The sequence below is a fragment of the Gossypium hirsutum genome, chromosome D12 (genome assembly GCF_007990345.1).
Source record: "Gossypium hirsutum isolate 1008001.06 chromosome D12, Gossypium_hirsutum_v2.1, whole genome shotgun sequence".
Taxonomy (NCBI): Eukaryota; Viridiplantae; Streptophyta; class Magnoliopsida; order Malvales; family Malvaceae; genus Gossypium; species Gossypium hirsutum.
In genome coordinates this window covers 56,262,459-56,289,061 of record NC_053448.1, presented here as the reverse complement: position 1 = coordinate 56,289,061, position 26,603 = coordinate 56,262,459, and the positions used below count along the sequence as shown (strand labels likewise).

The 26,603-nt window shown below is 35.4% G+C and overlaps 2 protein-coding genes across 4 annotated transcripts; both read left to right on the top strand.

The window, feature by feature from the left end:
- LOC107946659 (phosphomevalonate kinase, peroxisomal) lies at nt 1–5,872 on the top strand. Its single transcript, XM_016881076.2, has 10 exons — nt 1–363; nt 508–658; nt 1,784–1,881; nt 2,125–2,234; nt 2,332–2,384; nt 2,770–3,156; nt 3,411–3,515; nt 3,706–3,933; nt 4,918–5,040; nt 5,381–5,872. Exons 1-10 carry the CDS (start codon nt 356–358, stop codon nt 5,645–5,647), a joined length of 1,530 nt encoding a protein of 509 aa, XP_016736565.2. The 5' UTR covers nt 1–355; the 3' UTR covers nt 5,648–5,872.
- A 9,534-nt stretch (nt 5,873–15,406) lies between these two features.
- On the top strand, nt 15,407–21,881 carry LOC107946658 (extra-large guanine nucleotide-binding protein 3). 3 transcript variants are annotated; one of them, XM_016881075.2, is made up of 9 exons: nt 15,407–15,790; nt 16,726–17,870; nt 17,995–18,132; nt 18,999–19,103; nt 19,179–19,358; nt 19,856–20,033; nt 20,343–20,590; nt 20,797–20,969; nt 21,146–21,881. In XM_016881075.2, exons 2-9 carry the CDS (start codon nt 16,905–16,907, stop codon nt 21,738–21,740), a joined length of 2,583 nt encoding a protein of 860 aa, XP_016736564.1. In that variant the 5' UTR covers nt 15,407–15,790; nt 16,726–16,904; the 3' UTR covers nt 21,741–21,881. The 3 variants fall into 3 exon arrangements, with proteins under 3 accessions (XP_016736564.1, XP_016736562.1, XP_016736563.1); XM_016881073.2 differs by having other exon boundaries at nt 15,514–15,790; nt 16,598–17,870; XM_016881074.2 differs by having other exon boundaries at nt 15,514–17,870.
- Nucleotides 21,882–26,603: the final 4,722 nt, after the last annotated feature.

Sequence of the window (26,603 nt, the reverse complement as noted above, 5' to 3'; positions counted from 1 at the left end):
GTAGCTAAAAAAAATCACTTCAAAATAAGGCTCAGCATTGTCAACAAAACCATTTTTTAAATTAAATTGGAGAGAAAATGCAATAAGCACGGTTGGTGAACGGGCCCCACCATACATAGTTCTCGACGTCAAATAAACACAAACATTTTGACCGTTTAGTGCTGACTGCCAATTTACTCTTCTTGTTTGGTTTGCTGATTACTGAGTTAGGGAATCTCTGATTCAAGCTTTAATTCCCATCCCCTACAAAGAAAAAATCTCTTCTTCCCTTCTGAAGCTCTAAAATTTCTTCCACTTTCTTTTCATTACTTTATTTACCCAGTTTCAATCTCCCAAATCCTAATCGTTGACGACAATGGAAGTGTAAGTTTAAGTTCGTTCAACCCAAGATTTTGTTAATTTTGTTTAATTTGTTGTAGATTAGCATGAATTATGAAAAGGGCATCTTATTTTCGATCACTCCAATGATTTCAATCTTAGTTTTGATTAATGAATGTTAATTTACAGCGTTGCTTCTGCTCCGGGAAAGGTTTTGATGACTGGGGGATATTTAATTTTGGAGAGACCAAATGCTGGGATTGTTCTGAGTACAAATGCACGTTTTTACGCTATTGTTAAGCCAATTCATGAAGATGTCAAGCCTGAAAGCTGGGCATGGGTAGGTTACCTTTTCCTTTAGTTTCCATGCTTCTATCTTTTTTGCTATACTTGCAATCATTTCCTTGCTTTTAAAAGCTCTGAGAGCTGGTATGAATGATTATCACGTTTCAATTTTATTGTAAATAAGGAAATCTGACGCTGAATTGTAAAGTCAACTCGTTGAATTAAATGAACATGATCAAAATTCAAAGTCGCTTGTGGAGTTTCTAAAACTTCACTTCTCGCGTGTATGATATTGATCTTTGATCCCTTTCTAGGTGATTGTTGGAGTGTCAGGCTTCATAACTGTTTATTCCTCACTCTAAAAACAAGAGGTTTGGTAATATTAAATTGCGGCCGTAAAGTAATGGAAATTAACACTACTAAACTGTAATATTGGCGCAATGCTATTGTGTAACTGAATCACAACTGTTGCAGCTGCAACCCGTTATGTAATGGCTGCAATGGCGATCAAATGCGATGTAATGGCCGCAACATAGCGGTATTACATGGGTTATGATTGTGCTTCTTTTACTGTCTATTTCTTGTCTCCTGCTCATAGTTGTTGAGATTTTAGGCACATGAATTGTGTTTTTGTTGATGTGTCATCTTATCAAGTTTTGCTCTTCAATGCACAAGATGTGTTTGTCATATTGCCTAAATGCTAAAACTTACTATCAGATTTTGTGTTTCTGTATGTTTCATATATATATATTATTTTTATGTAAAAACTCGTTAATATCAAACTAGCATTTGGAAATGTTAATTGATATTGCAGCATTTCCTAGTTTTTTAGATAAATGTTTCTATGTTGACTTTTCATTCATCCAAAGTTAGAGGGTCATAGCTCATGTTAAACTTGATCTTTGTGTGGCTTAAAATTCAAGTCAGATCAAGAATAATCTCCTCTGATAGTTGATAATTGATTTTGAAAATAAATGTGATTTTCGAATTATAATTCATGTCCGCAACAACCGCAATGCGTTACATAACACCCGCAACTGTAATTTAGGACTAGTTTTCTTGCTTGCCATAATCAGCAAATTCACTATTAAATGCTATGGTAACTTTCACTGGATTATATCGTGCTTTACTGGTGAAGTAACACACGGTCTAAACTCTTGTCCTCTGTATTGTCTTTCAGTCTTGGACCGATGTCAAGCTAACATCTCCTCAGCTGTCCAGAGAAAGCATGTATAAATTGTCTCGGAAACATTTAACACTTCAGTGTGTATCTTCAAGGCAAGTTACATCATATGATTGAAGTTTTTTTCCTCGTATATTCTAGTGTCATAGTTGCATCCTTTTTATTATGGATACCTATAGACTGCATCTTTTCTATTATTGATGCGTATCTAGCATTAAATAAGTTTAAATAGTTATTCCTATGTTTTTTTATTCCAACAATTTATACAAAATATACGCCAACTATTAAAGAAGCAAATGATTGTTAAGTTTAATTATTTTTTTGGCATACAATTCCAGTGAATCAAGGAACCCTTTTGTAGAAAATGCTATTCAATATACTGTAGCAGCTGCACATGCAACATTTGACAAGAATAAGAAAGAGGCATTAGATAAACTACTTTTACAAGGTAATGTTTAACCTTGCATTTATTTTTTTATTTTCTCTTCTTTTTACGGAAACCATACCTTCAGGGATCTAATAATGGAACTGAATTATTCATGCAGGTCTTGATATTACGATCTTAGGTTGCAATGACTTTTACTCATACAGGAATCAGGTATTTTAGTTTTTCTAATGGTTGTTGGAACCGGATCAGCTGGTCGGACCCATTGGACCAGGAACTGGCCGGTTTACTGGTCTGGACAAAGGGTAGAACCACCTTTTGAGCAAACTACTCGGAACCAGTTGATCTGGGCTAAAAAACTAGTTGACCCGGTTTTACGATTTTTTTAAATAATTTATTTAATTAAAACCGGATCGGCTGGTTGAACTGAAAACCAGTGGTCGGACTGGTTCGACCACCGGTCTGGTTTTAAAACCCTTGGTTTTTCTCTCTGATATTCTTTATAGAAATAGAATATATCTTCTTGAGACAAATATTTACTATTTATTTATTGTGGCATGTAAATTTTAGTATCTGCCTGTTCTTGTATTCTTCGCAGATAGAAGCCCTTGGTCTTCTGTTGACACCTGAAGCATTGGCTACTCTACCACCTTTTACATCAATTACATTCAATTCTGAGGAATCAAATGGAGGAAATTGTAAACCTGAAGTTGCAAAAACTGGATTGGGTTCATCTGCAGCAATGACAACTGCCGTAGTTGCTGCTTTACTTCATTACCTTGGTGTTGTTAACCTTTCCACCTCTTCTGCAGATCAACACCAAGAAAATAAGAATTCCACAGATCTCGATATCGTGCATATGATAGCTCAAAGTGCCCACTGTATTGCCCAAGGTAAAGTTGGCAGTGGCTTTGATGTCAGTTCTGCTGTCTATGGGAGTCAGCGCTATGTTCGTTTTTCACCAGAAGTGCTTTCTGCTGCTCAGGTCTCTCCCTCCCTCCCTCCCTCCCTCCCTGGTTGTGTGACTGGAATATTTTGCAATGGAAAAGTTCTGAATACATAAACTTAGCTCAATGTATTTTTATTTTTTGTGACAGCCTTAGGTTGATATAGAGTGAGATAATACTAGCTGTATGAGTTATCATTTAATTCTATTGCATTGCTGCTTGTGGTTCACCACCATAGCTGTTTTAGTGACTTCTATTTGGATTCTTTATAAGATATCTAGCAATGTTGCAGGCTGCAGTGAAAGGGATGCCATTAGAGGAAGTAATTGGGAACATTCTAAATGGAAAATGGAACCATGAGAGGACTGAATTCTCTTTGCCACCATTAATGACACTTGTAAGCATTATGAGCTTCATTATTTTTCCACTTAGACTATAATGCTTTTGTGTAAGCATATATGGTACTTTCTCTGTGTTTTTCTTCTTTTGTGAAGAAACTGAAAGGTGGCTTGTCCATCTTATTAAAATATTTTATTACTAGAATTCAAGTATAGTCAAATTGTCAAAATGATTGTTGGCTGACACAGTTACTGGGAGAACCGGGAACCGGTGGATCATCAACACCATCAATGGTAGGTGCTGTTAAAAAATGGCAGAAGGCTGATCCTGAAAATTCCCAAGAAACATGGAGAAAGCTGGTCGATGCTAATTCAGAACTTGAGATACAACTCAACATGTTAAGAAAATTAGCCAAAGAACACTGGGACGCCTATAAATGCGTGATTGATAACTGTAGTAGGCTTAAACCAGCAAAGGTATTGATTTAAACTACTCCCCATCATTCAATAATTCAACAAATAGAATTTCCTCATGATATTTTTATTGAAAAAATGAAACTTTTGTCTTTCTAGATTCTGATTTCTTTTTCAGACTTCTGAACTCAGCAAAAAAAAGAAAGAAACTATTTAATTTTGTCATACCTCACTTTTTTAGAGTGGTCCCTTGCTCGGGAAGGTTTTCTAGTGCTGAAGAAATAGTGCTTTACTGATAGCTAGAAATCTGTTGAATCATATTACACCCATTATTAATGGTAGTCTCTTGCTCGGGAAGATTCTCTAGTACTCGGGACAATTGAGAGTTTAAAGACAGCTACAGACTTTTAAGGGCATCTTTCTGCTATAGGAATGCTAATTATAAACCTTGTAACTGATAGCCAAGCAGCTAGTTCCAAGTATCTTACCTCAAAGATTGACTAAGTGGAGATTTTATGGCAAGATTTCAAATGTGCCTGTGAATTGTTATGAGAACTCAAAGATAAGATGCAGTCGGATCCATAATTTTAATATGTACGTTTTTGGTTATTTGTGTCTTGTGGGTGGGTGAATAGCTGTGGGAAGAGTACATTGGCCGGATATTTCTCCTTCCTACCCTTGTATGCAATATCCTGAGTTCCAGGCCAGCTTCTTTTCAAATTAGTGATATTTTCCTTCCAAGCATGTCAAGCTATAGTCAATGTTGGCAATACTACACAACACTATGGTCTGCAAAGATCTATTAAGCTGTAAAAGAATAGCTTACTTGTTTTATCGCACGGCTCAAATTTTGGTTTCAATTTCTTGGCTTGTATATTTGGTAGATGGTTGGATCAATAATCAAAGAAGGCTCTCTTTATCATAATTGTTAAGAAAGTTGGTGAGGTTGTTTGGTTAATTTCCCGAGTCTTGTCGGTTTATTTTGTGCTATCTTTCCTTCCAAATTGCTGATTTTTATGATGTCTCCAAAACCAATTGCTTGGACAGTGGATGGAGGGAGTGACTGAGCCGATCAAAGCAGAAGTTGTCAAAGTATTGCTAAAGGCAAGGGAGGTTATGCTTGAGATCAGAAATCACATGCGAACAATGGGAGAGGCAGCAGGTGTTCCAGTATGTTATTGTCCCTTTGATTTGATGCTTGTAAATGTCCATTTTTTCATTCTTATGTCTGCTAAAGATGTAGAAAAAATAGTGAAAGATGGAATAATTTTATCCTCTTTTTTTATCTGATTCTATTAAGACGTTAAAACTGTTGACTTGCAAGGCATAATTGATCGGTTTACCTTGCTAGATCCTAAATGGACCATCTTTGTCTTTATATTGAGTTGTTCCAATAAACTTGTTTGCTGCAGGCAAAGGCTGATAATGATCAAATTTTGTATTTCATTTTAATATAGTGCATTTCCTTCACATTCTACATCCTTTGTAAATCGCTTGAACATTATTGCAGATAGAACCCGAATCACAGACTAAACTTTTGGATGCTACTATGAATATGGAAGGAGTTTTGTTGGCCGGGGTTCCTGGAGCAGGTGGATTTGATGCAGTCTTTGCTGTTACCTTTGGTGATTCTAGCAGGAACGTGACAAATGCATGGAGTTCGCACAATGTTCTGGCCTTGTTAGTTAGGGAAGACCCTCAAGGTGTTTGCTTAGAAAGTGGCGATCCACGATGCCGTGAAATCACTTCTGCAGTTTCTTCAGTCAACATCAAGTGAGCTTTGATTAATTGTTTTGCGTTTGATGAGTTAGGAATGTCATTTAAAGATTTGGTGGAAAACATGATTTACCAGAGAAATTATACTGTGTTCTGGAGATATAATTTAAATGGGAAATGATTTCAAATAAAAACAGAAAGCCTCCCCGTTGGAAGAATCAGCTCTTGTACATTTAAGTTCCTTTAGTGCCATAGAATAAGAAAAAAGGTTATCCCTTTTGCACAATTGGTTTAGAGTTCACCTTGCATGTTTTGCTTGAACGAACAACCATGGACATTTTAGCTTGAAATCAACTACTGTGGGCATGCTGCTATCCACATATTTAGCACACATCTTGAACAAAATTTGTAGTGATTGCTTCCAAGGCTTAGTTCAAGCTTCTCAAAACTCTGCCATCATCATTCATTTAAATCCTATAAACTTGTTGCAACTGTTACATTCATGATCTACATCCAAGCATAAATATACTATAAAAACTCCATTTATTTGATTTAAATGCTTTGGTATGAGATGCATATATTGATAATCAGAGAAAGCTACGAGGATCATAGGAATTAAAGGCACGTTTAAATCACACAACATAAATATCTTTCACTAAATCAAAAAGGTTTTGACCATAATACATTTTTAGTATTATGAAATTGACCATAATGCATTTAAGTGAAACAAAAGGCTGCAGATTATCAAAAAAGAAAAAGAAAAAGACAAAAAGATGAAGAAGAAGAAGAAGGTATGAATACATATCATTGAGGAAATGGGGTAGGCGGAATTGGTGACTGAAACCAAAGTCAAGAAAAATGACATGTCACCCGTGAACTCAAAAGTGGCATGCGGCCTCCACTCGTATAAATCATCAATAATTTATTATTATTATCTTCATCATCATTATCAAGATATTTTTTTTATTTTTAAAATAAATTTATTGAAAATGTCAAGCTCTAATGCTTAATTCATTTATTAGATAAAAGACCTGCATACCTCGTTAAAATATACCAGGGTTATAAATAACCAAAGTTTGAATGAACAAATCTTTTGTTTATTTATTTTTAAGTTTGTTCATGTTTGGTTTGCGTTTGTTAAAATTTTTAAATTTTTTGTTTGTGTTTGTTTGTATATTGTTCATAGACATATCCGTTTAACTTAAATAAACATATTCATAAACAATGTCCGTAAACAATAAACAAACAAACAATAAATAAACATGTATGTAAGTATATTATTTTTAGAAACAAAATAGTCAAATATAAATATCAATAATTATATTATAAATAAAGAACATGCAAACCAAAATAATTTTATTAATATATGCTAATGGATCAATAAACAAATTTCAAATGATTTATTAAACGAACTTATTCATGAACATAAGTGAACTGAACAAATATTGGTTGTGTTTGATTCGTTTAATAAATGAGCCTAAAATTTTAATCATATTTATTTGTTTAACTTAATAAACGAACAAAAACTGATCCATTTCATTAAATATTTTGTTTATATACCAATAGAAAATGATAAAGGCCTACAATGGCCCATATCTGATCCACAATTCTCAAGCCCAACAAAACACATAGAAGGGTATCTCTCACACTCCTCCAGTCTAGAAACAAATATATATTTGGTCGTGCGGTTCCACCATCATTTCATCACACGCGCTAATTATCTTAGCGTGAACATCACCTAACACGCGAGCTCTCACTCAATCCTGCCCCGTCTCTCACTATCTTTTGTAACCAATTGTAAAAAATAATTTAATGTCATCACAATCTCAATATTTGCATATAAACTTTTTTTTTTCTTACCAACGTCTGAGTTGTAAGTTGTATTCCAAATAATCAATTTGTGTTTTAAAAATATAGAGAGTAGACATTGGTGGGATTTAACTCATAAGGGAAAAAAAATTGTGATCAAATCGGGAGGAAAGGTCAAAGTTGTTATAACATAATTTGTTGGCATATAGATTGGTTTAGAAATTAAAAGGTTTTTTAGCCGTAAAAATTATTTAAAAATTAAAGTCAACTATTATTTCGGGACAAAATATCAATAAAAGTCTTATTTTTTAAAAATTTATTGAAATGGGCCCATTAAAAAATTAATTACCGGAATGACCCTATTTCCCCAAAAACGCATCCACATCAGTGCGTTGTCAGGTGATGAAGTAGGAAAACACTTCCTTGAGGAAGCGTTTTGCCCGCGCGTGAATAGTAGCAACGGCTACTTTTTTTACCGTTGGTAACCCTCCCAACGGTCCAAAAAAAAACTATAAAATCCCCCATTTCATTTTTTTCATACCTAAATCGTTTCTCTCAATTTCTCTCCAATATTCTCTCAAATTCCTCTCAAATTCTTTTCAATTTCCTCTCAAATTCCTCTTAAAATTTTTTAATTATTTAAAAAAAAGCTTTAATTTTATTTTTTTGAATTTTTTTAAATCATAAAAATTTGACTGTGTTAGCAATGGCCAGAGAATTAATTCGTCTCGATAACAAACACATATCCATCGATCAAATGAAAATGGTAAGTGTTAAATTTAATTTTTAAATATTATTTAAGATTTTTTATTTATGCAATTTTAAATAATTTTTAATTTATTAGAAATTTCTTATAATTTTTAAATAATTTTTATTTTGTTATTTCTTATAAAAGTCTGTAGATCGGATATTGCAATGTTATATTTGTAATATGCATGGTCCTCCATCACCGTTGGTAGAGAATTACCTGCGGAAAGCGGGTTTTTGGCACGTGGCGAAGGTAGGTCAGGGATGCAAGTTGGACCTGAAACTCATCAATGCGTTGATTAAGAGGTGGAGACTCGAGACGCACACATTTCATCTTTCATGCGGAGAATGCACTATCACTTTGGAAGACGTAAATTTGCAATTGAGATTGCCGGTGGACGGGTACGCGGTCACCGAATCTGTTCAATCAGGTGATTGGGGAGCGGTATGCTACAAGCTTTTGGGCGCTATTCCGGAGAATATTAACGGAGGTCGGATCGAGATGGGCTGGTTATGAGACACATTCTTGGAGCCGGATGATGATTCCACCGAACTGGTAAAAATCTGATATGCTAGGGCATATATTCTTTAGATAATTGGAGGTTATCTGATGCCGGACTTGTCACGGAACCTTGTACATCTAAGATGGCTACTGAAACTCATTGATTTTAAAGCAGCTGGTGAATTTAGTTGGGGGTCTGCCTTGTTGGCAACATTGTACCTGGAGATGTGCGGGGCAACGCGACCGATAAAGCGAAAATCGGAGGTTGTCTATCACTACTGCAGTCATGGGCACGGTTTCGCTTTCTATTTTTACATCCTTGAGTGGACCACCCGTATACATTCCCACTCATAACGAGGTAAATTTTATATTAGATTTTACAATTATTACGTAGATTTAAAATTTAATCGAATGCTAAAAAATTATTTAATTAGGTGGAACCATTCGGCAAGTTATGCTCCATTACCTATCTCTCTTGAAGATATACGGCTTCTATTAGACCAACAGTCGGAAGCACAAGTAAGTATTAAATAAAATAGATATTTCCATCATGAGATAGTCTATTGGTATTTAGTATTTAGTATTATGTATTATGTATATAACTAATATTTCCATCATGTTCATATAGTTTCAATGGACACTATACGAGGATCCGGTAATTCGGGCAGTAATTCCGGATGAGTACTTCCAAAATCCAAACGCTTGGCACGTGAAAGTCTCATTGGTCAACTTTGCGACCGTGGAGATGCACCAGCCGGACAGAGTATTACAACAATTTAGATTCCAACAACCAATTCTCATGGCACCTGAGGTGTTGGACGATCATCACAAAATCTACCTACGGCAATTGCATATGGATTGGCCGAGATTCTGGTCATACTACATCCAAATGTGGGAAGATCGGTTTGATTATATACATATTCAGGAACCGATCATCGTTTCAGAGTTAGCGTGTGTGCCAAAATACATGCCATGGTTTAGGATCTATGGCAAACCGTATTTACGATCGGCAGAGGAGAGGCAGCGACAATTGCATGTCTAAATGGAACAACGTGGGCCTTTAAATCCAAGAAAAAGGGACGACGACACAGGCCCATCACAATTACCCGGCCCATTACCGGGCCCAGTAACAGCACTCACACAGTCACCGGACCCAACACTTCAACCAACGACACCCACAACACAGCCTTTCCAGATGATGCCATGTGCGTACCCTAGCCCTTTTATGTATCCTAACCCTTATATGTTTCCTTTTTCTAGTTCTATGGCAGGTTGGAGTCTATGGCCAGGTTCATCTCTATTTTCGATTACGCCCAGTGGACCGCCTATGTATAGGCCACCGTCGCACGATAGATCGTATGAGGGGCCGTCGGTGAGCTCTTCTTTTTACCAATCCCTATCACCGTATGGGTTTCAAACAACTTCGTCGTTGGTGATGCAAACACCTCCACAGTCACTATTCTATCAAGGTGGCTTATCGTCCCAACACTGACAACCAGATCCCCTACCGGAGGAACTAGAATCTCCACCGGAGCAACCACAACCCCCGCCAGAAGTTGGACAAATGAGGAATCCAGCGCGTAATCGTCGACGGCCGCCATGTGGCACTGAATCTAGCGGGCACGGAGATTGATTTTTACTTTAATATATTTGTACAAACATTTTGAATATTTTGATATTATTTGATGTAATAAAATAGAAACTCTTCTATATTATTTCATGTAATAAAATTGAAATTTACTTTTACATTTTTAATATAATAGAAATTCTTTTAAATAACACAATATTTTGAATATTTCTATATTATTTCATTTAATAAAATAAAACGTTATTTTGAATAAAGTAATTGTAATTTACTTTAATATTTTTAATAAAATAGATTTTTTTAAATAAGTCAATATTTTGAATATTTCCATATTATTTGATTTAAAAATATAAATAATACAATTTTTTTACAACAACGTTCAACTATTGCGATTTGGGCATGATCGGTTTGTATGACCTGAGTTCCTACACCATCCGCACAACTTCTGTTGACTGGCTGTTTCTCGGATATCCATATTGTTACATATTCTAGTCGAGCAAGGTCTACCCTTTGGTTTACGACGCAATTCTCTATCCGATAACAACTTAAAGGGAGCAAGCGATACAGACGGCCACTTACGTTCATCTGGGACTGATGGGAATACGTGTCTCTAGACATTGTACATGTTTTCTAATTTGTACACTTTGTCAACATAGCTCATCGGATCCAGATGGAGATTCTGACAAGCTACAATTACATGAACGCATGGATAACGAAGTGTGTCAAACATCCCACAGTCGCAAGTCCTATTTCGCAAGTGTACACGATATTGTCCGCCAATAACACCTTGGTGCGGTCTGTCAAACTCTATCACATGAAACCATAAGTTGTTTCAATCGTGACACACTGTGTGCATGGTGTTTGTTCGCTCCTTGGCCTTGTTAATTTATTGCACTACCTTACTGCACCATACATGGCCTCCCTGCATCTGGTTTGCATAACTCGCTGCTCGCTTTGGAAATAGCACCGCCAAATAAAAATATGTCTCTCTCACAACCGATGTTATTGGTAGATGACACATTCTTTTTAAAACATAATTTATGCATTCAGCCAGGTTTGAGGTCATATAAGCATATCATAGGCCACCGTCATAAGCTTGTGCCTACTGTTCGAAAGGTATGTTACAAAGGTAGTCCGCACATTCGTCGTTAGTTGAACGTAAAACTGCCAACATCTCGTGAAAACGATATTTATTTTTTTCATACCCTGCTAATATAAGTTCATAGTGAATATTACATACCACTATTTCATTTAGAATAAATTCAAAATGATAAATGAAATTATATTAATAGAGACTAAATACCCATGTTGTTCACTTGTCGTCGTTTACTATTAGATGGATATTGTCTATAATAGTTGGAAACAACGTGCCTTAGGCAATACCGATGGTGTGTGCGCTACCATAAGCTTCCCTGTCGATCAATTGCAGCTAGTATTCCGGTGCCCCGATTCGAAATAACATAGATATCAAGTTGGGGGCACACATGCCTCCTTAACCTAGATAGAAAGAAATCCCAGTCATCAGCTGACTCCCCTGGTGTTATTGCAAACGCAATTGGAAGAATTCTCTCACTGCCATCATGTGCCACTGCTAGCAATAGTCGATGGGTATATCTACCCAAACATAAAGGTACCGTCAATTTGTACCAAGGGCTTGCAATATGGAAATGCGTCTCGACATTGTTTAAAGGTCCAAAACAGACGTTTAAACACTTGGCATCCACGTAGCAATCGGCCGTTATAGTACACATGTTTTGTTTCAAGGTCTGTTATGCAACATGTGATGTATCTCTCTAGCACTTGACACCACTGCCATATTTCATTATATGAAGCGTCTCACCCACTATGCATCTTCTTCAACGCCTTTTGCTTAGCTATCTAAGCCTTACGATAAGAGGGCGTGTACCCCATTTGGCTACGAATATTGGCAATTAAGACCAGTACTGAAGTCTTGGGATCTGCCTTCATCGTGGGTAGTATCAAGCTAGCTAACATAGCTGAGTCCATCTTAGGATGATATTGTGAAATACCTATTAACGAAGTACATTAAATAATGCAACATTACATAATAACAGTATTATTCAAAAACCCTAAATATTGTATCTGCAGCACATGTATCGACCTTTGTACTTTTTTACCTCCCACAACACTGTCTTTTCCTCAACGAGGCGTAAATTTTCCATGAACATGTATCATCTTGTACTGCACACTTCGCATTAAACTTATCAGCTTTAGATTTAACCACGTGGTAGTTAATGACGTTATTGATGCTATGTTGTTTCAATGCACCAATAAAACTATCTTTGTTGGAAAACTCATTACCAACTTAAAATTCACCTGAATCCAGTATCGAACTTGTGCGATCACGTAACCCGTGTGGTAGATTTGGAAACTCCAACGCATCATCTGCAGACAGATCGACATTATGCATGTGGGCTAGAAGTGAGTATGCCCTGAATCGTGGATCTTCTTCTTCATCTGAACTCCCTTCAACATTTTCAGGTTCTGTTGGAATAAGCTCCGGTTCAGAAAATAATGTAACTTCTGCACCATCAGGCCCGGGCTCTCGAGGTGGATCCACATCGGAGTCATTTTCTAACCCACCATCATCTGTAACATACGAGGTCCCCTCATCGGTGGACGTCGTAGGGAGTACATCATCCCTTCTTTTGGGAGTTTCATAACGTCCCCAATTGAATGTAGATTGCCAACCACTAGAAGTAGATGTCGTTTCCCAGTATGTATTTCCAGTATCAAACATCGACTCACTGAGGTGCATGTCCCATCCACTGACAGAGTGTCGTGCAGGGGATGTGTATTCTATACTGCTACCAAACATGGGCTGTTCCTTATTTTGTAACCCACTAACCGAGTGTCGGGCAGTGGTCGTGTATACCTCTCGAACAGCAGTCGTAAGTGCATCATTTGACGATGTAAATTGTACATATAACTCCATGTAGGGTGATCTATTAACGAAATGAGTCTGCACCATTACCTCCAAGCTATGAACACATTTTACGTCAAACGAGTCATATGTCACCGGATTAACAGAAGAACAAAATCGATAGTAATAGACATAACTTTTATTGGCGTTGTTCCGAATATTTTACGCCTAATTCTTTTACGAAGTTTTGTCAAATCTATGTTTTAGTTAAAAACCAGTCGCACTGTATTCTCCGATAAAAAAATAACACCGTTCTCGGTGAGACGAACCTTACCATCATAGTAAATAACAGCACTAATACGTTCACTCATATTCAATTTCTATCCTTCTTAGACTCTTTAAATTATTTTTTTGCTATAACTTATGCAATCTAAGAAAAAATTTTTGCCTCATTTATAGCCTCAGGCCAAACAGGATCTATTGTAGCAAAAGCACGTCCACGTGAGAGCTTCTTTCAGTACTTTTGCTGTTAAAGCATCCTGCTTAAAGCGTTTTTGACACTATTTGCTCAGAAAAGTCTACTCGAAATTATTTTTTCAGGAGCTATTGTAGCAAAAGCGCGTCCACATTGAAGCTTCTTTTAGTACTTTTGCTGACAAAGCATCACACTTAAAGTGTTTTTGACACTATTTACTCAGAAATGTCTTCTCAAAATTATTTTTTCAAGAGCTACTGTAACAAAAGAGCGTCCACGTGGGAGCTTTTTTAAATTAACACTAAACCCTAATCTGATTTTAAAATTTTTTTTAATTAATTTACTCAAGTAACCCTAATCCTTAATTTAATTAATTTTTTCTTTAAAAACCATAAACACGAAACCTAATCCAATTTTGAAAAATTTATAATTAATTTAATTAATAAACCCTAAACCTTATTCCCTTATTTATTTAATTTTTTCTTTAAAGCTTTACACCTAAAAAACACAAAACCCTAACCCTAAACTTTAAAACAAAATCCCAAAACTCTAACTAGCAGGAGTCACGGGCAAAACGCATCCTTGAGGGCGCGCTTTATGTCCACGTAGGCAAAGCGCTCCCTTGAATAAGCATTTTCTTGCCTCGTCACCTGACAACGCGCTGACGTGGACGCGTTTTCGGGGAATTGGACCATTCCTGTAATTAATTTTTTAATGGGCCCATTTCAGTAATTTTTAAAAAAAGGGCTTTTATTGGTATTTTACCCATTATTTCAAGGTTAATTTAGTCAAAAAAATATTATTTTTTAAAATAATTTTTTAAAATTAGAGAAATATGTTGATTTTGAAGAGATTGTGAAAATGTGTCCAGTTGGACGCACTTTCTTTTCTCAATTTATCCAGAGCTTGAGCAGATGCCCTACATTCGAGAATCCCGCATAAGTTTTCAAGCACGTCTTATTTTCAATTAATAGCTACATCATTATTCGATGAAAACATGTGTTGGAAGACGCGTTTTTAACTTATCCCTCCCTCATTTTGTTTTTTGCCTTTCAATTTCATCCCCCAACCTATAAAAGGAGGGCTCTCCCCCTACTCCATCATCTCTCTCGATCATCATCCCTCCCCTTTAAAAATTTATTTCTCTCAGTTTTTTCATTAGAAATATTTATTTTTGTTTGAAGTAGAGAGTGTGTTAGTTTTAAGGTATTTTTAAGTCGCCAGTGATGCAATAGCGCTTCGAGACATATTTCATATGTCGTGCCAATATGAGACCATTACCTTAAAAACTCATCCTATGGAAGTCAGGTTCTGGGGTGACGATGGCTTATACGGTCACGGGTTGAAGTTTAAGTAGAGATCCCAATTTGACGGCCATCATGTGGTCACAAGTTAGAGTATAACTCGGGGACTAGTTGACAATTGTTATAAAGTCACAAGCTCAAGTTTTTTGAATACTTAGAGATGATGTCTTATAAATACCATACATAAATTTGAAGGTATAATCATAGAAAAAAGCCCAGGGTTTTCCCAATATAATCAAGTTATTATTTTTCCCCATCTTCACCAAAAACAATAACCTTAACCTTCATCATATCCAAAACCCAAAATTGAATTCAATGCAAGAAAACTCTCACACGTTTTCACCCTCTCCCTAAAAATCTATTTTAAAAAATATATTTTTTCGATATTTTTGGCTAAATTAGCCTCATACTACAACTCAATAGATTAAAGTTACCTCATTTCCGTTTTCTCTCTTTATAAAAGAATTAATTCAATATATAAGATTAAGAATTCCATATTAGAGATAAAAATTTTAATTTATTTAACTTAAAAGGAAAAACACAAAGACTCACTTCATATCACTAGTCTACCATGTATAAAGAAAAGAAAATGGGCCCACATGTGTTTCTCTCTCTATCAATCTGTAGTTTTCACCATATCATTATCATCATTCTCTCTCTACATGTTTGATTTTTCCATCTGGGATTTCTCTGTTCTTTTTTGAGTTCTTCAAAGCACAGAAACGAAGCAATTCGAAGCAGTTCAGAAAGCAAAAAAAACTATTTATTGTTACCCTTTTTTTTTCTAATTTTCTTCTTCTTCTTCTACTTCTACTACTACTTTAGTTTGGTCTCATAGATTTTTGAAGTCAGGCTTAAGCCTCTGAGATTTACTTCCATTTTTGTCTTTTTCTTTCAGGTATCTTCTCTTTCTTTGACTTCTCTATTTTCTTTTCATCTTTTCTTTTATCTCCCATCACTTTAGAAAGTGGCAAGATTAGCTCAAAAAAGGGAATTTTATCATATTCCTTTTGTTTTGATCCCTTTTTATATGTTGCATAATCTTTGTTTCAATCAGTTCGTGTCTGGGTTTTTCTGTTCTTAGGGTTTGTTTCTTTGTTGGATTTTTTTCCTGTGTACTATATTTGTTCGATGACCCTCAGTTTTTTCAATGTTGGAATGGGTGTGACGCCTTTTTATTTTTAATTTATTGTCTCTTAGCTTTATCAGCTAACACATGACTGCTAAAGTTTTTGACTGTTGACTGATTCATTTTTTGTTTTGCTATTTTAGCTGAAAAGTCTTGCTAGGCCTCCAGTATCGAATCATTCCTATTCAGCTTGGAATGTCCATTGTTAATGTGTTGACTAGAAGCAAATTCAATCTTACTTTTTCTTAGTTAAAAAGGTTTTATGTGTTCTAACATGAATCTCTCTAAAGATTTGACTTCCATGCATAATAATCTTATATGGGGTTTAGGATATTATAGGGTAAAAGTCTTCTCTTGGGCTAAAATATGAATTACCTTTATTTCGACTTTATTTTCTTTTGTCTCGCCACCAATTGTTCAAGTTATTTTATTTTCGACTTTATTATAGCGATATTTGGGCCCATCATATTTACCATGCTCGGCTTATGATCAATTTGATTTGATTTGATTTGATTTGATTGCATTTAATTTGGGTCAAATTATTGATCTTTCCTATATGTCCTTCCCAACTTGAAGGCTTGCCCATGGGATGACAATTTGTGTGTAAATTCTGGCTGCTTTGTAACTCTTTCTGGTTTCATTGCAAGAAAGCAACAAAAACGAAAAGGGCTGAGAAATTCACTGTTCTGGTGATTGCTTTCCAGGTAATTTTGGGTGATTCTGGTTTTGCAAGTTATCTCTTATGTTATTCTGACAAAAGCCGGGAGGATGTTGAAGCTTATAACTGGACTTTAAAGAGTTTGATAGAAATGGGTGATACTTGAAAAGTTGTTTGAGACTCTGGTGTGGCACATAGCTCTTTGGTATTATTTTAGAAAAAAAAATGGAGCAAAAGGAAAGTGAGAGTTGGAAAGAATTGGTGAAGAAAATGCTTCCACCTGGTGCATCTCTCCCTGAAGATTCTTCACAGCTTGATTACTCTATAGCTATGGAATATCAGGGTCCTCCGGTCACTTATGAACTGCCTAGGATTGAGCCTCTTGATGTCAATCCACATGCCATACCTGTTGCAGAGTCACTATCAGAGTCCCAAAGGTCAGTTGCTAATACTGGCCCTCCAGTTATTGAACCAATCCCCTTGCCAGTATCTTATATTGCTGGTGTCGCAAGTCCGCCTGCACAGAGTCCAAGGGTTTCGGCAAGCTCTGAGTCAGTAGTATCTGTGTTGCAAAACCCTGATTTTTCTTCAGCTTCTCCTTCAGCTTCTCCTGGTTCAGTTCGCAATCCTCCAAGTAAACCTCCGAAACAAGCTGTTAATGAAGCGAGGAGAGTGCCAGTTGTCACATTTAATACCGTTGAAAGGTCAGAGGGGAAAGATGTGGATATGGATAAGCCCGTTTTCCCTGAATTTGTTGGGGTTTCAAAGGAAAAGAAGAAGAAAAGAAGAATTTGTTATCGTTGTGGTAAGAGAAAATGGGAAACAAAGGAATCTTGCCTTGTTTGTGACGCTAAATATTGCAGCAATTGTGTGCTTAGGGCAATGGGCTCAATGCCTGAAGGACGGAAATGTGTGACATGCATTGGCCAGCCAATCGATGAATCAAAGCGATTAAGACTAGGCAAACATTCTAGGCTCTTGTCTCGATTACTTAGTCCTCTGGAGGTGAAGCAGATTATGAAAGCAGAGAAAGAATGTTCTGCTAACCAGCTCCGACCAGAGCAGCTAATTGTGAATGGGTATCCATTGAAGCCAGAAGAGATGGCAGAATTACTTGGGTGCCCTTTACCTCCAAGGAAGTTGAAACCTGGTAGATATTGGTATGATAAGGAATCTGGTCTCTGGGGAAAGGTAAGTTCTATTTGCAGTATGCTGTTTTATGTTTCACTTGGCTTTTCTAATTGAACAAGTAGGAAGGGGAAACATCTATAATGTGGGGATCTGATTTGTTCATGACTTCTTATTGAATTGGCAGGAGGGAGAAAAACCAGATCGGATCATTAGTTCAAACTTGAATTTCACAGGGAAGCTTAATCCTGATGCAAGCAATGGCAATACTGAAGTTTATATCAATGGCCGGGAAATTACAAAACTTGAATTGAGGGTGCTAAAGGTAGTTTCTAGTTAATACAGGATCTGTTATTTGTTTTTCTTAATCATGGTATTTCTTTTAAGTTTTATTCCCTGATTTTAGGATTCTCAATCTCAGGCTCCTTTTGCTACCAAGTATTCTCACCCTTTTTTACTTCCCATAGAGACATTTGCTTTAGAATTAGTGGGATTACTGGTTTGGGAGCACTTCAGGAGCAGCGGATGTTCACTTTTACGTCCATTGTGTTTTAAGCATGCTTTCAGCAAAGTACTTTGTCTGTTTATACCTAGGCGTTAGTGCCTACTCTTGACAGCCATGATATGGAACAAGCAGTGTTTGGTGCTTGTTGTTGCTTTTATTAGAGTTGGGTCAAATAGTTTAGGCATGTGTTTTATTTGGTGTGCTTGCAATACCTCTCACGTAAAAGAGCAACCTATCTGTTACATTCATTTTTGTAATTACCTGGTGAATATACTATTGTTATGTACCAAACACTGTTAGAAGTTGCAATATATTGTTGATTAGAATTTAACATGTCAAGGTTCTAAGAAAGTTGTTAGAGCTTTAGCTTCACATTCCCTCTATTTATATATATTGTAAATTTTCCCATTTTAATTGTCCCGACTAGTATACAGCTATTCAAATATCATAAAGTTAGGTATGTAACTTCCATTGTCGAATCTTTGTCATTACAGTTTATAAGTAACAGATTCCTCTTAATAAACACTTTAACAACTAACTTTTTTGTATTATGTCTTTTTCTGTTAGACATGTTAATAAATGTTTTAGCCTCAGCAACTGATTAAAATGCAAATGGGAATGAAGTAATATATTAAATGTATATCTTCACTTCTTTAACCAATCATTGCTGTATTTGATGCTTTCAGTTGGCAAATGTGCAGTGTCCACGTGACACTCATTTTTGGGTTTATGATGATGGACGTTATGAGGAAGAAGGTCAAAATAACATTAGAGGAAACATCTGGGAGAAGGTATGTAAAATATGAACAGCCGCAGTTGTGTCATGGGTATTCTGATGTGATCTGGATTTGACTTTTGCTATACAGGCAACAACTCGTTTTATCTGTACCTTGTTCTCTTTGCCTGTGCTCCATGGTCAACCTCAAGGAGCAAGAGAAGAGGTCAGCAATTATACTACTGTTCCAACTTATCTCGAGCAGAAAAGAACCCAGAAACTTCTTCTACTTGGGCTTCAAGGCTCTGGAACAAGCACCATCTTCAAGCAGGTGTGGCCTTTTCTTTGTTGCTAATAGTCTATTTTGCTCCAACTATTGTATTGCAATGCCAAATGTGTAGTTGAATTGAAAATGAAAGTCAAATCACTTCAGGAATTTATTGCCTAGATGGAAGTTAGGTAGGCTATCTTGCATGAACATGAAGAATCTCTGCCATTCCAATCCTTTAGTAGATGAGGAGTATTTAAGGATATGCAGTTTATGAAAGCATTGAATTTGTAGCTGTGCATATAGTTCAACAATGCTTTTAATGTTCTGGGCTGCATTTCGTTTTATTTCATGCTTTCTGGTTTAGGAACAATTGGTCTTATGGTGTACGGATGATTAAGATGTGGGCAAATTGCCTTTGTGCTCAAGTGATAAAATTAAGTTACTAGCATTGGCTACAGCTGCATTTATCAAACAAAGTTAGCATAGAAAACTGATTGTTTCAGTCTTTCATTTCAGTTCATGTCATTTTTCTAATGTTCAGTATGCATATTGAACAGGCAAAATTTTTGTATGGGAATGGGTTTTCTACAGAGGAACTGCAGGATCTCAAGTTGATGATCCAGAGTAATATGTACAGATACCTCAGCATATTACTGGATGGGCGGGAGCGATTTGAGGAGGAAGCAATGTCTCGTATAAGAGAACTAGGTCCCGATGACCAGAATAGTGAAGCAGGTAACACTTGACAACATCAAAACCTTTGTTATTTAAACATAGTTTGAGCTTTTACAGTAGAACTTGTTATTCCTGGTTGACATGTTTTATTGCATATATGTCTTTTTAATATGCATATTGCTTTTTTCTGTTTTATAATTGGCTGAAAGAGGAGGGAAAAAATAGTTTCTGACATTACTTTTCTGCTAGTGTTGTATAGAGGTTTGGTACATGATGATGCTTATAGGTCTCTTGGCCAAAAGCAAGAAAAGTCGTTTAACAGCGTCACAACTCTTCCAGCATCTAAACTATACTTCAATCTTGTTTCAGGTGGGGAGGTTGACTCTAGTGAAACTAACCAGTGCATCTATTCTATAAACCCAAGGCTAAAGCATTTTTCTGATTGGCTTCTGGACATTATAGCTACCGGAGATTTGGATGCTTTTTTCCCTGCAGCAACACGTGAGTATGCTCCATTGGTTGAGGAGTTGTGGAAAGATCCTGCTATACAGCAAACGTATAAAAGAAAAGACGAGCTCCACTTTCTTCCAGATGTTGCTGAGTACTTCTTAAGCAGGGTGTGCCATCTTATTTTCTGTTGACTTTGTTACCTGTATTTTACGCATTATGTTTAGTATGTTGGCTTAATTGTTGCCAAATTTTACTTGGCCATTTGATTTTCAAGTTATTCAACTCGAGGAAGATCCCAAGAGAAAAAAAAACAACTCATCTCAAATTCACAGCAATCTTTTGACCTATCTGATATACTTTTTGATTCCTTCAGGCCGTTGAGGTTTCAAGCAATGAATATGAACCATCTCATCGAGATATCCTTTATGCTGAAGGGATCACCCAAGGGAATGGTTTGGCATTCATAGAGTTTTCTCTTGATGATCGTAGTCCAACGTCTGAAACCTACACTGACAATTTGGAAGCTCCATCCCTCCCCCTGACCAAGTAATTATTCCAACCATTCTGTTATTATCATATGTTTAAGATTTATGGATTTGTTTCTAAATCATGTAATTACCTCCTACTCTGTCAATGGGGTGCTGCATCTTACAGATTGTCATGTTAGGTCATCCTTGCATCGTGAGCTAATTTATCATTTTTTTTTATTTTACTTTTTACAGGTATCAACTTATAAGGGTAAATGCAAAGGGGATGAATGAGGGATGCAAGTGGGTGGAAATGTTTGAAGATGTGCGATCTGTAGTCTTCTGCGTGGCCCTTAGTGATTATGATCAGATATCGATATCACCAGAGAGCAGTGGCAGTGGAACGCTACTTCAAAATAAGATGTTGCAGACAAAGGAGCTATTTGAAACAATGATAAGGCATCCTTGCTTTAAGGATACCCCATACGTGTTGATACTAAACAAGTATGATCTGTTTGAGGACAAAGTCAATCGGGTGCCGTTAAGTACATGCGAGTGGTTCATGGATTTCAGTCCAGTTAGGCCTCTCCATAACTATCACTCCCTGGCTCAACAGGCCTATTTTTACGTGGCAATGAAGTTTAAGGATCTGTATGCATCCCTTACTGGACGGAAACTATTTGTATGGCAAGCAAAGGCAAGGGACCACCGGGTGAGTATCGATGAAGCATTTAAGTATATAAGGGAGGTTCTCAAGTGGGAAGAGGAGAAAGATGAAAACTACTATGGGGGAGAAGATTCATTCTACAGCACAGATGTTAGCTCCTCACCATTTGTGAGGCAAGAATGAGGTGCATTCTGAATTTTAATTGTATTCTTCCGGTTTAAAGAAGATTGTATAAGTGTTGTGCTTGCCTTGTTACTTAATTAAATAAGGATTAGTTGTAATTTTTATTCTCTTTTGTGGTATATATATATATCAATTTAATGATATGAGTGAAATTTGCTTCGTATTTGATTCTCCCAGACTGCATTGTTGCGAGAGGTGAGAGATTGGTTCCTAATGAGCTTTTTCAGATTTCGTTGTAGTTGTCGCTTGTGCCACGGGCCTAGCAGGCACATCACTTTATTATATTTTAAATGTTACTTTATTGTACGGTTATTATATTTTGGCAGAGAATAGGTGTAAGGATTTAACTTTTGAGGAAAAGAATATTTTAAATGATTTGCGTATGCATGATTCAGATTTATAATGCGAACTATTTAATCTTTTTTCAATTCATAAATAAGAGGATAATTGCTTCAAAGCATTTGAATTTACGTCTTCTTGCATTAGTAATAATATTCATATCAATTAATCATAAAATTCAATCGGCCAGATGGTTCGGATTTTATATATTAAAAGTTAAATAAACCAAATAAATCATAAAAATTGATTAAACCAAACCGAATTAAAAAGTTTAAACTGAATCAATTTTTCAAATTATTATGTCAAAATCAATAGTTACTGCAGTATTGCTCAACTGAAATCTAAAGTCCTGGAAGTATGTTTAACAAAATTGTCTAACTAAAATTACTTTATCAATTAAAATTCTCCCATACTTTCTCGGACTTGAAACCAAAGATGAAATGTATATTTAGTGTTTGATAAATCAGTTGGGTTGGGGTTTTACTGAGTATTGGGTATATATATTGAGTGTTTATTGTATTTTGAATTTAGGTATGTAAATGGGTTTTGGGTCTAATAAATTTGATTTATTCAATGTAAAATATCAAAATTGAACACTAAGTGAATAAATCAATTAAACTAGACTTTGAAATCCACTAAACCCAATAAAAAGAAAGAAAATTTTCGGTTCCATTCATTGTGGGTTTGTAAAACTTTTGCACACCCCTAATTACTATTATGATACTGTCCAAGCTTTGCATTGGATTAGCTTACTTGAGACCTAATTAGAATTTTTATTTCTTTTCTACATTTAAAAATTAATCTCCATTTACTGATTCAGTCTTAATTTGATTGGCATGTTATTGTTGCCAATATAGGAGGATGTGGATTCAAATGCGCTGAAAAATATTATCCTCCTATTTATGGGTTGGAGAGAGGCTATGGGTAGTTCTATGCAGTGTGTCTATGACCAGAATTTATAATGAGATTATTCAAAAAAAATACTCTCCATCCATATTTTTATTTTTATTTTTATTTTCTGGATTTAAAAATTTAAGTTCAGTGATTAAATTGTTAAAATTTTTCTGTTAAATTCATTGGTGTAACATATTGAAATTAACAAATAAATATTCACTTAGTAACTATGTAACAAAAAAATATATATTATAATGGACTTGAATTTAATGGATAATTTTAATGGTACTTTAGAAATTCAAGTCAAGATTTTAATCAGAATAAGATATTTAGATTAACCAAAAATATTATAAAAGTTGAAAAACTAAATTATGTAAAAAATTAAGGTGCAAAAACTAAAATTAAAATTCAAGGTTGAATTTTTTTTCAAACTTCAATATTGTATAAAGATAAAAAGTGAAACTTAAGATTTAACGATGGTTATATAATCTTAATTGATATGAGCATTGTTATCAATGTATGAGGACGTGTGTTCGAGTATGCTAAAGCGCATTATCCTCCTATTTATGGGTTGAGAGGGGTTATAACTAGTTCTAAGGATTGTATTTAAAAAACAAATATAATCCGAATCTATAATAAGATAGTGTATTTACCACTTATACATAGACTCTTCAACTTAAATTGTTACACTTTGATAGTAATAGTTTAGTCTTTCTTTTTCCTTTGTTCTCTTTCCCCTTTTATTCACTTGATATCCACTTATTCTTTTCTATTTCTAAAAAAAAAAAAAAATCTCCATCCTACTTTTGTAGCGACCTAAAAATTTGAGGCACGGACGCTAATCGAAATGATTGTTGAAAATTTGAAGACGGTGTTTCGATTTTATTTGAAAAAGGAGTCGCCACGGATCTTTTTTCCTAGGTGTGATCGGACACCTAATAAATTCTCTTTTAGAAAAAAAAATTATTATTCTTTTAATTTTTCTAAAAAAGAAGTAATTTTAGGTCTACGTGAAAATCCAGAGAAAATTAGGGTTCAGGAGTCGGTTACGCGCGAGAAAGGTATTAGCACCCTCGCGACGCCCAAAATTGGTATCTCGTTAAACGCGCATTATCTTGCTTTCCAAAAATACAAGTTCAATTTAATAGTTAATCGCGATCCGATCAAAATACAAATTTTTTTTAACACGAAGATTTTTGAAACAATTTTTTGAAAATACGATTTTTTTTAAAATACGAGAATTTTAGAGACGAAAATTCTTAAAAACACGAATATTTTTGAAAACACGACAATTTTTTGAAAACAATATTTTTTTGAAACGCGAAAATTTTTGAAACACGGAATTTTTTAGAAAAAACGAGAAATTTTTTTTTTTGATCATCGGAATTTTTGAGAACACGAAAATTTTTGAAACACCTGGATTTTTGAAAACACGAGTATTTTTAAAACACGAAAATTTTGAAAACATGAAAATTTTTAAACACGGGAATTTTTTCGAAAAACACAAAATTTTTTGAATATTTACAATGTTTAAAAGGACGTATCGTATTTAACATAAACCGGTGATATTCACCCAACATAGCGATGAAATCATCGATTTAATGTTAAATCGATTCGTTGTCTTATTTATTAAAATTATTTAAAATTAAATTAAATTAAAAACATAAATACAAAAAATATAAAAGTGCATAAAAATACCAATAATATTAAAACGAAATGGCATAAAAATACATGCATTAAATTAAAAATGAAATAAATAAAATTACCAAAAATGTCTGAAATACGAGCTTCGCCGAACGGGTTACACAAATTAAAACCCTTTTTTTTCTTTTTTCTTCTTTTATCTTCTTTTTTCCTCTCTTTTTTTCTTTTTTTTCTGGACTGGGCTGGCCTGTTGGGCTGCTGCTAGGCCTGGGGCTGCTGCTGCACTGGGCCTGGGGGCCTGCTGGGCCTGCTGCTGCGCTGGGCCTGCATTTGGGCTGCTTCTTTCTTCTTCTTTTTTCTGCTTCTTTCTTTCTTTCTTTTTTCTGCTGCTTCTTTTTCTGTTTTGGTTTTTTTTTGGGCTGGCCTGCTACTGCTGTTGGGTTGTTGGGTGCTGTGGGTCGGGTCAATTTTGCGGGTCGGGTCGGTTTGACCCGACTGTGATATATTTCTTTTTTTCTTTCTCTTTTTCTTCTCTCTTTTTCCTTCTTTCTTTTTCTTTTTCTTCTTCTTCTTCGGGCCGTACCTTAGCCCCAAGCCGTCGCCTCCTTCAGGCCGCCGTTCGTGCTCGTCCTCGGCTCGGTGGTGCGATGGTCGGTGCTCCTCTCTTCTCCTCCTCTCTCTCCTTTTTCTTCTTTGCTGTTTTTTTGTTGTTTCTTGTTTGCTGTTTTTTTGCTTATGCTTGCTTGGCTCTTGATTTGGTTTCGGTGGTGGAGCAACGATGGTGGTGGCGCGACGGTGGCCAGAGTCTTTTGGCTTGCTGCTGTTTTTATTTTTTTGAACTTTCTCTGCTGTTTTTTTCTTTTTTTTTTGAAATTAAGAACCCCCTCTTCCCTTTCAGTTTCCTCCTTTTAATCCCCTCACTTTGTCTCCTTTCTCTTTGTTTTCAGGTGGCAGAGGAGCAATCATGACCTAGGGAGGCTGCTGGAGTAGCTCGGCTGCCGCTTGGGTGATTTGACAAGTCCAGGAGGACTAAACTGTAAAATGCATAAAGTTTCTGGGGCAAAAGTGAAATTTTGGCAAAAATACGAGCCAAAATGTAATTTCCTGAGAGTTTAGGGGTTAAAGTGAAATTTTAAGAAAATTTAAGGGTCAAAATATAATTTTAGAAAATTTTGGGGTCAAAATGTGAATTTTAAAAAGGTTTGGGGTCAAAATAGAAATTTCAAAAAGTACAATGGTTAAAATGTAATTTTTATTTTTTGCTTTTTTTTCTTTTTTTTTTCAAAATTTTATTATTCCTCATTTATTAATATTTAAAACAAAAATTAAAACAATTAAAAATGAGCTAAAACAAACCCAAAATTTAATCCTAATGGCCCAATCATCGGGCCCATATGAGACCAGCCCGGCCCGAAATCCTACCCGGACAAAATTCAGTGATTACCGCTTTCTTTTATAATTATTTAATTTTATATAATTTACATTCCTACTTTTTTTTCCTTTCCTCTTCTTCCTTGATTCTCTTTTTTTTATTGGTTAGTTTTGTTTCTCCTAAATCATTTTTATTTGCTCACTTTTCTCTTTTTCACTCCTTTATTTGTTTTTCCTTTCTTTTCCCTTTTAATTACTTGATCTTCACAAATACATTTTGTTTTATATTAATACGTAATTTGTTCCTTGAATTTATTTAAAAGTATGTAGTTGGCATCTAATTTTTTAAACTTAATTGGTAATTAAACTTGTATTTTGTCACACTGTTATACCTCCGCACTAACAACTTTAGGTTGTTCTGAAGTGGCATAGATAGTTGTTGTAATAAACGTCGATAATGACAATAAAACGATTGCAAAACAATAAGAAAAGAAAAATGAAACACACAGATTTTACGTGGAAAGTCTTTTGAGAAAAAAATCACGGGCAGAGGAGGAGAAATTCACTAATGTTGAAAAATGAATAATATAATAGGAGTTTCGACTACATCTATTT

Excerpts from the sequence above, each read along its gene's own strand:
- LOC107946659 (XM_016881076.2), top strand. Across the intron at positions 1,882-2,124 it reads CTTCAGTGTGTATCTTCAAG|TGAATCAAGGAACCCTTTTG; the intron begins GCAAGTTACATC and ends ATACAATTCCAG. Across the intron at positions 3,157-3,410 it reads AAGTGCTTTCTGCTGCTCAG|GCTGCAGTGAAAGGGATGCC; the intron begins GTCTCTCCCTCC and ends GCAATGTTGCAG.
- LOC107946658 (XM_016881075.2), top strand. The coding sequence starts at position 16,905 with ATGGAGCAAAAGGAAAGTGAGAGTTGGAAAGAATTGGTGAAGAAAATG. Across the intron at positions 19,104-19,178 it reads GAGGAAACATCTGGGAGAAG|GCAACAACTCGTTTTATCTG; the intron begins GTATGTAAAATA and ends TTTGCTATACAG. Across the intron at positions 20,034-20,342 it reads TGACCAGAATAGTGAAGCAG|GTGGGGAGGTTGACTCTAGT; the intron begins GTAACACTTGAC and ends ATCTTGTTTCAG.